The sequence below is a fragment of the Rhizophagus irregularis genome, chromosome 12 (assembly GCF_026210795.1).
Source record: "Rhizophagus irregularis chromosome 12, complete sequence".
NCBI lineage: Eukaryota > Fungi > Glomeromycota > Glomeromycetes > Glomerales > Glomeraceae > Rhizophagus > Rhizophagus irregularis.
In genome coordinates, this window is record NC_089440.1 from 987970 (window position 1) to 1000840 (window position 12871).

The window sequence follows — 12871 nt, forward strand, 5'->3', positions numbered from 1 at the left end:
CTTTGGTCAATGTCAACTTCTACTGGTCTCAGATCATCAAGTAGAACCCACATTGTGACAATGGAACTGATAAAAAATATATTACAGTATTTTAAATACATTTCTGGGGATGCTTTTGGCTCATTAGACATTTTTATATATTATTTTCATATGAGTCATTGAAGAGAAAAAGAATGAAGACAAATTTGTACTTTAAATCCTGAAACTTATTTATTAAATAGGTTAGCGTGTGTATGTAATTTTCCATTTAAGGTAAGTTATATGAAATTAATGTCAGTCAAATCTTGACCCACTAATACAGAGTCAAGATTAGGGTTGCAGACATATCTAGTGAGTAATATTGTACCTAAGCATTGTCAATTTCTGACTCTGTCAAGCAAAAAAATGATGTAATATATATGTAATATAATGTAACCCTGACTCTGTTCTTGTATTGTAAATCGATGAGTAACAATCTTTCCAAAAGTATCGAAGTGTAGGTTAAATCGCTAAAAATTATAAAGTTAAAGCTGCTGTTTCATTTCTAAGCTTTAATAATGCCTAAGAATATAATAATATAAAGTTAAACCCATGCTTATTTTTAGCTGCCGATTTTGTAATTCAATAAGTAAATTATCTATATATATATAAAAAATTTTTTATGTAGGAATCTTCAACAGTATGGGACGCAGTAGCCCTAATACGGATGACTTATGTAATGAACATGAAGTTAATCAAAGAAATGGAGCTTCAAGACCAGAGAAAATTTCTCTCCAAAATGCAAATTATCTTGGCAAACAAAATTATGATGATGGAACTGGTTGCATTAGGTTGTCGCATCAATGAAAAAAAGGAAGATCGGGAAATTTATGTTCGGGACATCAGTCCGCAGCAGAATAATGATAGAAACAATAACGGGAAGTATGCTGCACAAGAACAACCAATTAATAGCAATGGTGAGGATTTTAAAATGTTGAATCTGCGACTTGCAATTATCATTGGAAAAACTGTGCAGAATGGGTTACAGGCAATGCACGGACGGAAGAAAACCATGCAACCTTGTGGTCCCAAACATTCAACATAAAAAAATTTTTGGAAACTATGTCTGTGTCGATGGGGGAAAAAGTATGAAACTCAAAAAGATTGCAAAATTCCAAAAAATCTGTTCATAATGGTTGAAATGATCGCAAATGAATTAGATCATAAGCATGCTGCAGAATCTCTTGGCCGTTATGTCAAAAATAAAATCCTGCTTATAAATTTTACTTGAAGATATTAAAGCATATGATTTTGATCATGTTATTCTCATCGGGAAATGTTACAATGGAATTCTTTTTCTAGATGTGTAATATGGAGTGTAGTGTATATTGGAACTATTGCAGAATTTGAAGGCTACAGATAGTATGTCAAGATTATGTTTATTCCTTTTTATTTTGTCTTAATTTTTATAATTATTTTTTTCTCTCCTAGATTTGCCAAAACCTGCCACAAAAACGATGGATATTCACTCTGTTGCAAAGAAGAAAAAGAATTCAAAAAAAAAACTCAAAAAAGAAACATTGATCTGATTTCTGTATAGTATTTTGTATCTAAATTTGATAGAAAATTTACATCTATTTGTTACAAATTATAATGTATTTTTATTGGGATGCTTATATATATATATATATTATATGTGCTTACTGTATATATGACATATACACTTTGTATACTTCTAATACTTCTTGAGAATTGTATTTCTATGATAGTTATAAAAAGGATCCAAAATTTAAGTACCGGAAGTCATGGTAATAGAAGTTATAATAATAGCAGTGATTTTCAAAATGCAATTCAATCAACAACACATACACCAAACCAACAAAATCGAATCATATGTTATTCATGTGGTCAACTTGCTCTAATTGGTATCTTTTTTAAATAAAATCAATATTTCTTTTATTTAATTATTTCTTTTGCTCAATAAAAAAAAAATAGATTTTATTATAATTAAGATGAATCGTCGTGTAAAATTAATTTCACTTTTAATTTTTAATGATGTTCTAAATATACCTAATTAAACACTAAAGAGTCATTCCTATCAATTTATCGGTGCCACGTTGAATAAATCATTTTTTTTTTTAATGAATTGAATAATTTTACTTTTAATAATAAAAATAAATATTGAAAATTATATTTTATTCAACAAATATTTTAATAAATAACAACAATGTTCAATTGATAAATTATTATTAATCCATTTTATTATTAATATTTTATTTAATAATTTTTAAAAAGAATAAAAGTATGAAAACGCATTAAATAATTTTTAATAAACTGTATTTTATTTATAATAAAGTTTTAACAAGAAAAAGGTGGTAAATAATGAAAAAAATTTTTAAATGAACGAAATTTTTATAAAGAACGAAATTTATTATCTAGTAAAAAAAGGGAAAATGTATATCTCGCCCCCGTATGATGTTAAAATTTCGCATTCTGTAACAAAAAAAGAAATTCATAAATATACAAACTTTTTTAAAATGTTTACTATGTATATTTTCCCCTGCTCTGCAAGTTTCAATTAAGACATTAAAAATGGTTTCGAATGTCATTTTTTGACTTATTTGACAAAACCTTTTTCGGGTCTTTTTGTTAAATCACATAACGTATTTAATTCTGGCCAGAATTAAATGATCGGCATCAAGAGAAGGGGAAGTAGCAGGCACTGTGAGTAATTCTGGGAAGTTTGCGCAAAACTTTGTCAAATCCTAAAAATCTTTCGATTATAGGATAATATATTAATTAATATTAAACTAGCTCCATGACCAAACAACTTTTGTGTAGCTGGAGACTGGGTATTAGAGTATCAGATGATTCAACAAGTAACGCAACTTTTATTTCAAAACCATTAGAAGCTACAGTCTAACCTCGATATACCGATATTCGATATACCGATATACTATTAAAAACTTGATATACCGATAAAATTTTATTTTCCCACTATATTTGAGGACATATAAATATCGGTATAACTTTGATATAACGATATTTCCTAAAAATTTCATATATGTCCCGACATATCGTTATATAAAGGTTTGACTGTATAACCTGTTGCAACAAGATTAATAAGTTTAAACCAATACTAGCCAGTAAGTCCGGGCGTTGCCCCGGGTTTGCAGATTTTATACTTTAAATATAAGATGTAATAATTAGTAATTTCCACTTTAAATAAATTACAGCTTTCATAATTTGTTCTTTCATTATTTACTATTTATTTTTATTTTTAATATGATGACGGAAACAGGAGCATTACGAATTTTAGAGTTGATGACTTTACAATAGCTACACTAAACTACCTATATATATGTAACAATTCCAACCCTGAAGGAGTCATCCTGCCTAATTTTTATAAGAACAATTAGGCATAACCAGTTCTATAATTTGAGCGCAAAAACAAAAAGAGGCAAAAAATCCTGGAATAATTTGTCACGATTATTACTATCCCTCCCGTATTTATTTTTCATTAAAAAAAATGCCTGTGGAGGGGAGATGGTAGATGATATACACCCGGCCTTTTTGACCCCAGTAGTCGGAGTATCAGTCAGGGTGAGATGTCATTTTAAGCGTTTGCGTTTCTGTTCATTGGGTGTTTCATCATCGCTCAGAGGAGTTGAACGCTTGATGAAGACATCTTGGCGTTTGAGCAGATCAATGGTTTGTCTGTTAAGGTCATATTCGTATCAAGATTGTAAGTGTGAATAAACTTCGTTCACATAAGTGAAAGTAGTGTTAATGTAGTTAATAGGTGGGGATGGTGTGTTATGGTGAGGTGGAGTTGATGTTGAAGGTGCGGGATCTGATCATCTGAATACATGTTAATATCAGTAGAATCATCCACTTCTTGGATGATTCGTCAGTGATATGTTCGGTTTCAGAGTTTGTTAAGCTTTTTGAAGCTTTAAAGCTTTTTCAACTTCTTGTTTTTCTTACATTTTTCCTTGTTTGCAACTTTTCGTTGCCAACTTTCTTTGCGATGAATCTTTGTTCTCTTCCTTTAGCTCACGAGCTTTACGAGCTTGTTCATTTTCAGTTTCTGTTGTATTATTACCTCTGGAGAATTTCTACGTTTGTTCATTAGTTTCTCGTGTTTTTCTTTCCGTTTCATGCTGCTTTAGGCGACGGTTTTTCTTGCATTTTTTTAAAACTTTTTGTTTCAGTGATAAAGGAGGATGAAATTAACTAAAGAATTTATATGGAAGATGTTGAATTTTTTTGATGATGATCCATTCATCAGGAGTCCGATGAGCAAGAGAAAGTAATAAATTCTGAAAGAGCGGGACTAAAGGTTCCATTGTCATTCTTCTTATTGAGATGAAAACGCGAAACATGATTCCACCTGTCAATCAATATTCTTATATTCTTTGTAAAAAATTGCCCGTTCTTGACTATTTGCAGCTTGAAAATATCATTTGTGTAAATTCTTATTGTCAAATCTTTTAATCGTAACCATGTATTCCATGCCTAACCCAATTACTTCTGACATTTTTAGATTGGTCTACTTTTGAAAGTATTTGTTTACAATAATTGTATGGTAGACCTTCTACACCACAAACGTGAGTATGATAGAATAAAAAACCGCAGCTGGCATTATGTCCACATGGAATAAAAGTCCTAAATAAATGACGTGTGACATCTCTGGGTATTATCATATGATCATACACTCAATTCTATACTCATAGTCTCTTACTAAATTTACTATGTATATACCAAAAAAATGGTGGTTGGTATCAGATTTGTTATATACTGCGGTAATTTTGCCAAAAGTTGTTGTAAGCGAGGGACATATTTGGTCACTGCGCTTTTGGAAATTGATGATTGAGCGAAAAAACGTTTTACTATTACTAATGACACATCTAATATTAGAGTTCCAATCCGTCATCTGACGGATAATCACATTTTGACAGTTGTACTCTCATTTAATTAATATAAAAGAGCATTTTTTTTAAGGATATCCTAAGAGCATAATACAGTATATAATTTAATAAATAAACTTTCTTTTCAAAAATGAAAGTGAGGAGAAATTAGGAACGGATTAAAATATCATCTGACGGATGAAAATTTCAATCTGACCAAGATTTCACCCCATTTATTTATGTTCAATTAATTAAATAATGCATAGTTTGATCACCTTACATCGAATGCAGTTCCTAAATTATAAATTATGAAATATAAATGTCTCTTTCCAAAAATAAACGAGAAGAGATTGATCATCCGTCGGATGTCGGATTGGAACTCTATCTAATATTAGAGCTGGACTGCTGGAGAAATATATAGTATCAAAAGATTACATGTATTAAAGTTGCACGTGATGTGCATACTTGTATTGCACAAACAATTGAAATTATTTATACATGGTATTCTAAACGTGACAATCGTGACATCAACGATTAAGATAAAGTATAATAATAAAATTTGACCTATTTAGAAATTTAGAATCTGTATAATTTAATTTTTAATTTAAACAAATAAATTATCATTTTTATTTTGGATATATTTTTTTTAACTAAAAAATCATATGAAACATATTTATTTAAATAAAAAAAAATATGATTATATTACAGCGACCTAACTTAAAAGGTGGTGCTCACTACTATTCTATCTGCTACTCCTCAGTCACTTCTGTTCCTTCCTCACACGGTCTAGCTATTTAACTCTTAACATGGTGACCGGTCACATCAACTCCTTGTTTGTCTCTTCTCTTTAATGGTATAATTCCTTCGCTTTCTACCATCACCACTCTGATTATTTACTATTTTATAGAGTTTGGAACCGGTTGCACCAACCGGTTTAAAAATCGGTTCCAACCGATTTTTTGACAATTCGGTTTGCCCCGAATTCATATTCTGAAACCGGTTTGCGTTTAAAACGGGTGCAACCGGATTTCCAACCCGGTTTGATATTGAAACTTTATAGTGCTGGCCAGAATTACAAATTAAAATCACGTGACCACGGCTAAATAGTTTAGCCACCGGGTAAGTTATGTTACACAAAATTTTATTACAGATAATTGTGTCCCACAAAATTTCGTATTGTGTTACACAAGGGTTGTAATTCTGGCCGGAATTATAACTTGGCCAGATTTATGCCGATCACATTTAATTTATCAAATATATACGATTCGGTTATTCGGTTTCAATCGGGTTTTGCGAAATCGGTTTGAAACGGATCGAACCGGTTGCACCCGTTTTAAATTCGGTTTTCGAAAATAGAACCGGTTCCAAACTCTACTATTTTATTCTTTTCCGCAATATAACACCGCTTATCGAATCCCTATGCACATCAATCTTCATACTGGGAAGCTAAGGGTATTACTTATTAGTAACCTAAGTCAAGGCTAAAGAAAAACAAGAAAAACATAAAAGAAGTTAGTGTGTTTATAACGATTCTGAAGCCCTTCAACTTTACTCCTATAAACAATGACGCTACTGCTTCTAGATAAGAAAAAAAAAACTTTTTTGTTAAGGAAAAAAGAGTGTTTAATAGTTGAAAAAGTAAGAAACCGAATTTTTATCTAAAATGTCGGATCATCAACTCGGCTAGTTATATGAAATATGAAATATTTACCGTATTGATATTTTCGGTCGAACACGATTTATAATTTCGGCCAAATTTTTGCATAATACGTACTGTACGACTGTACATAATAGTAAACCCGTTAAATTTGGCTTGTTTTAAAAATTTAGAACATATTAAATTCACTATTACTATATTTATCCTATTAGTGTTCATTAACCTTACAATATAATGTTTAGTTGACATCAAAGGATTAATATTAAGAAGCCTGTTTACATTTTACGTCATTAATTATTGTTTAATTGCATAATTCGGTATTTATAATAGGTTGCGGCCTCAATATTTATTTTCTTTTTGTATAATAATAATGATATTATTTCAAAATGTCCGATTAATTACTGTAATAACGCAAAAAAATGTGATTTTTCGGACGGATTCCGTTTAACTTTCTTTGTAAATTGAAACATTGAAAATCCGCGGGTATCCTCCATCTGTCAAAACTACCCACAAAAATTTAGCGCAGGGCCGGCAGTGACGAATAAGGGTGACAAGTACGATTTTACCTACTCAAAAAAAACTGTCCCTCAGACAAATATAAACCAGTGGAAACTAGTAAACTGTGATGCCTTTAAAAGTATGTCACGTGATCGCTAAATTTTTGTCGGTTAGTGATCTGTCTGCGGATGACGGATATATCCGCGGATAGTGTCACTACAATCTGGCCCTTGTTACCTATTCATATTCAAAACAGTAATCTTTTTCTTTTTTTTCCCTTTTTCGTTTTAACACACGAGTAAAGTGTAGTAATCTTGACGTTTGAAATATTTTTTTTCATATTTATGGTTGTGAAGGAACCAAAAATAAAAATAAATCTAGTTTCTAGAAAACTCTGAGTGTTTTCATAGAGTTTCAAAATAAATTCCGAATAAAGTAAATTCATTTATATAGTCCTTCTCCTATTAAACAATAAATGCATTAATTGTTAATTTATTGTATGATAATGGATCAACACATGACAACGGAAAACCGATAACTAAAATTGCTATTTCTCCACAGTCAAGATACATCGTGACATATACTAGTCAAGAAGACAAATCTTTTATTGGATGGTGTAGTAAAGATATCCGAAAGAAAAATTCCTGAACATATTAAGTATAATATAAATCCGCACATCGGATTGATTTTTGGTAACATAGCCAGCCAAGAAGACGAGTTTAATGATGATAATGATTATTCAGGACCGCTTATTGTTGAAGATGAAGTTCAACCATATAATTTAAAGTTAGATGTTTCGGATTATAAGGTCTCTGATGATAAAATTATAATGTACGAAGATAATGGTGAATTAGGTAAATTATTACTAATCTTTAAATTGTATGCCATAATTTATTTTGTTAATAAGAAAAATTTTTCCTTCGCTTTAGTAATTATCTATGATATAAGGAAATTACTCTTAATTTATCTTTAAAAAAATATGCTGATGATAAATATAAATTTAACTTTCCATATTATAAGTTTACAAATTTTCTTACAAATAGAGATTTAGCTACTTATAATATTATTGAAAGTAAAGTATTTAAGAATCAAACGATAAACAGAAAATCAGTTATTTTAATTTATTCTTCAAATACTACTACCCTATAAAAAAAAAATGTCCGGAAATTGTAGCTAAAAACATCCGGAAAATGTCCGTGTGTCCGGAAAACGTCCAGAAAATTGCAATATTCCGGACACTTTCTGGACGCTGGGTCTGAACCCTCTTAGACATTTTCTGGACATTTTCTGTAAAATGGAAATTTTCCAACGTCCGGAATATTGCAATATTCCGGACATATTCCAGACAAATATAAATTTTCCGGACGTTTTTAGCTACAATTTCCGGACATTCTTTTTTTATAGGGCTAAAGACAATTCCTGGAAATGTAAATCTACACATGAACTCAACGACGTGAATGCAATGGAAATTAATTTTGGTGGAATAACTTATGACAGATTTATATGGATGTTATCAAAAAATGCCATATTTATATTAGATTTATTTACATTTCAATATCGGAAAATCCTGCTTAAGATAAATGTATGTATAATTGTAAAATCTTAGTATCAATCAATATTATTATTAATCTTAGTATTAACCTGACTTTAATCTAAATATAATATTTATTCTCTTTTTAGGAAAAAATAGATACTAAAATGATAAAACTAAAATTTCTTAAATCGGTAATGGTCATAAGTATTGAAAGCGTACACTATATTTATTCTAATAGAATGGATTTTCTAATTAAAATTATTGTAGGATCAAATTTGGAAAATTCAACAAAATACAATACTTTGATAAAATCTTCTTGAAGCTGATTATAGATCTAATTACGTCAGTTACTTTAATAATATTCAATTTAGACTTAATGACCAAAAAGTTTTTGGAATTTTTAACGAAAGACCATGGATGATTAATATGAAAAAGTGTGACTTGGAAACTTATATAGTTAATAACGATTATATTGATTCGGAAGAAATTAACAACACCAAAGAATCAATCAATGGAAACATCTTTTATAATATAGGAAAACAATTTACTGCAATAAAAGATAAATATGAGTTTATAAAAGAGTACATTATACCAAACTTAATAAACTCAAACGAAAATCAAAGTAGATATGATATGAGATTGACAAGAAAACATGATGAATTTATTTTGGAGGCTTTTTTAAATAATAACCAAAATGAAATCGTATCTTCATATAATATTAAATATTCTAAAAATTGGAAGTATACAAAAAATAATAACGCTTATATTTTATTTGACGAGACAGAGTTACATATTTATACTTTCAATATAGAATTTAGTAAGATTGAGTTGCAATTTTGTTACAATATTAAATTCCTTAAATATGCAATTAAGTTTTACAATAATAAACCAGATGCTTTAGTAATTGAGGAAATTAAAGAAATAGCTAAACCCACAGATAATGATGGATTAAAAAAGCAATGGATTCTTCATGTAATAAGTCAAAAATTCTTCCTATGGAGAGAAACTTTTAAAGTCGGCAATAAAACAACATAATATAGAGTTAATAGAATTAATCTACAATAAAACCCTTGAATATTTCAAAGAAAATCCGAATAATAATATTCACATACTATCATTTTTATGCAAGAATATGACATACTTAAATCAAAATTACTCTGAATTCTTATTAAAATATTATAATGAAATGAATTTGTTTGCAGATTCTTCAAATTCAAACATGATTTATAATGACCTTCAACATCTTTATTCTTATTGTAATGAATTAAAAATACTTAAATATACATTCATATATCATTTTCTTCATAAATTATATATCTTAGTTTATCTTTATCCATTACAATTATTTTCGAAATTTTTGAAATTAAATCCCTATCAACTTGTATTAACTTTTGTTGTTTTAACACTCCCTTTCGAGGTTATCAGGAATATTATTAATCTTATATTCTTCCACGTTTCCATATACCCTACATACTAGATGTTATCACTATTATTATTCTATTATTCAGAAAATATTGGAAATCACGTCCACAATTAGTGCTTCTTTTATATACTGCCTTTATAGCACTTTCTTTTCGTACTCATGGAATTATTATGATCTTATTCTTCAGGAAATATTGGAAATCACAGACGCAACTAATATATATGATATATATTTCTCGCATTACTGGTTCCATATCAGTAGATATTATGATTTTAATCAATATATTCTCTAGAAAATACTGTAAATCACATCCAATATTAGTATTTCTTATGTATATAGTCGGCATTCTTGGCTTAATTAAATGCGTTGTCAATTATGATTATTATGAAATTTTTATAGTTATTTTAGTTCTTATGATTACATACTTTATAAAATATTTTGAATCATTTAAATTTCAATTGGTATTTATAATATTAACAATTAGTAGTTATTTTTATTTTGCATCACCTTCATTATATTCTTCATTATTTGAATCAAAAATTAATGTTTACTTATTTCGTTTATTATTATTTCTTTCTTCCGGATCTGGAATTTTCATATTCTTCTTATGCTTCGTTATTTGTGCCCATTTAATTAAAATCATTTTTAATGAACAGAAAACAAAACCAAAACTTACATTTTTAGTTCCATTCCCCAGTTATGTAACATACCCAAAAGATTATAATTTTCTTAAAGAATTATTAATCAAACCTCAATTAAGTTCTTTTTCACAAACGCAAAATAATGATCTTTATAAAACTTGGAATGGTGAAGCTATTATTAATTATGCTGGAATCTGGATTTTATTTATAATTTACCTTACATGTTTTACATTAGCATCAATCCCTTATGATACTTTTAATGAGGAAGAAAGAAAAAAGCTTTTCTTTTTTTCAATTATTCTTGGATTTATTCACTTATTATTTGAAGTTCGTCAATTTATTTGGAGTCCATTTAAATGGATATCTGATATATGGAATTTATTTGGTAATTAAATTTTTTTTAGTAATGTTTTTTTAAAAATAAAAAATTTGATACTTATTCATGATTTAATTTATATAGATCTTGGTGCATATCTTGTACCTGTTTTAACTTCTATATACTGTTATATGTATGGAAAAAACATGGAATATACAAAAGCAATTTCAGTTTCGTGTCTTTTGCTTGATATAAAATTTCTACTATTCTTTAGAGCATTTGAATCTTTTGGAATTTATTTTGCTATTATAATAGGTGTTGCTAAAAGGATTATTTCTTTTCTTTTTATTATACTTATTATTTTACTTGGTTTTGCACATGCATTTTTCATATTGCTAGAGCCAAAATCAAATGATTCTAATAAACCTTGGGAACTTACAAAAAATTATTGTCAAGAAACAGAAGATGGAAATATTTCTAAAAACGCAACCCTGATTGAAGAACCTGATAACTATACCAATTTATTTTCTAACTACCCTAATTCACTTCTTTCTATGTATTTATTCCTTACAGGTAATGTTCTAAAAAGCAAAATAAAAACATTAACCTATTATAACAATTTTCATAAACTATAATTTAATAGGAGATAGAAATCCTTTATCAGCATGGTCACCAGATGATAATCCATTAATGATAATAATGATGATAATTTTTTCATTTGTTATTGTTGTGTACCTTATGAATTTATTCATTGGATTATTGAATATGGCTATTGAGGCAGATAATAATCGAGCGTCTTATTTAGCACAAAAGGCATTGGTTAGTGATTATTAATGAATATTGATATAATTAATTCTAAAATTTCAACTTAGTTTTTTGTAATTATTTTATAGATTCTTAGAGAAATTGAATTACATATCGGCTGATCAGAAAAGCCTCCCATAATTTTATATGCTAAATGACAATAAGTAACCCATCAGTTATATAATGAACCCATCAACTGAGCTTAAATATTAATTGGCTTGATTTTTCCAATCAGCCGATATGATTTTATTTGTTTCCGCATCAAAGACGTTGGAAAACTTGGTTCCCCGATATTATGTAATTATTCCCTTTCTATTTTTATTAAAGATTATTCAAATATATTACTAAATTCCTTTCTAGTTATTATTATGCAGACGCTGACAAGCTCGTTAAAGTTAATTAATGAAGGAACTTGGAGCGATGAATTTTTCAAACCCTTTTTAAGACTTTGATCACATATCATCACAAGCAATCCTAATCCCAACTCTAATTTGTCCTTTCAAAGTTATTATTGGAGGAAAACATGAACTATTTATTTCGGAATTTTTCTTGGTTAATATTAGTTAAGTTTGGTTTGTATATGAATTATTTTATTTATTTTCTTATTATTAATAAAGTCATATCTCTTTTCTTTATAACTTTTGCGTTCCATAATCATAAAAAAGAATTAAACTATTATAGATTAGTAAAGAAAAATTTTGTCATTGTAATATCCATTTCCAACGTATCGCAAATATGAAATATGATCCGATCTTTAAATTTGAATCTTAAGGATTCACTTGACGTTAGCTGTAAAAGAAAAAAATGTAACTAATAATAATTTTTATTGAGTTTCATAACGATATTCAAATAATAAATAAACATTCGTCAAGTTGTCAATTGATTTGACCTATATATTACTTCTAGATTCAGAAATGAAGATTTTTTGTTCAATCACGTGTAATAAATTTGATTGACTATATCACGTGTTTAGTGAATTCGTAATTAGGGACGCCTCGCTCAAAAACCAAGTTGAGCAGAGTCAAACTGAAAAACCGGGTTCAGTTCCATATCCGATTTTTGTCACTTCTGCCCAGATTCAATATCAAAATTTATTAAACCGATTTGGAATCAAACCGAATGGAACGAGT

At 28.6% G+C, this 12871-nt stretch overlaps 1 protein-coding gene across 1 annotated transcript; it reads left to right on the top strand.

Annotated features, from left to right (window-relative positions):
* Nucleotides 1-757: 757 nt before the first annotated feature.
* On the top strand, nucleotides 758-1063 carry OCT59_003765 (uncharacterized protein; the record flags this gene model as incomplete). The annotated part of the gene is made up of 1 exon (XM_066147855.1): nucleotides 758-1063. The coding sequence occupies one exon, from the start codon at nucleotides 758-760 to the stop codon at nucleotides 1061-1063; it is 306 nt and encodes a 101-aa protein (XP_065996515.1).
* Nucleotides 1064-12871: the final 11808 nt, after the last annotated feature.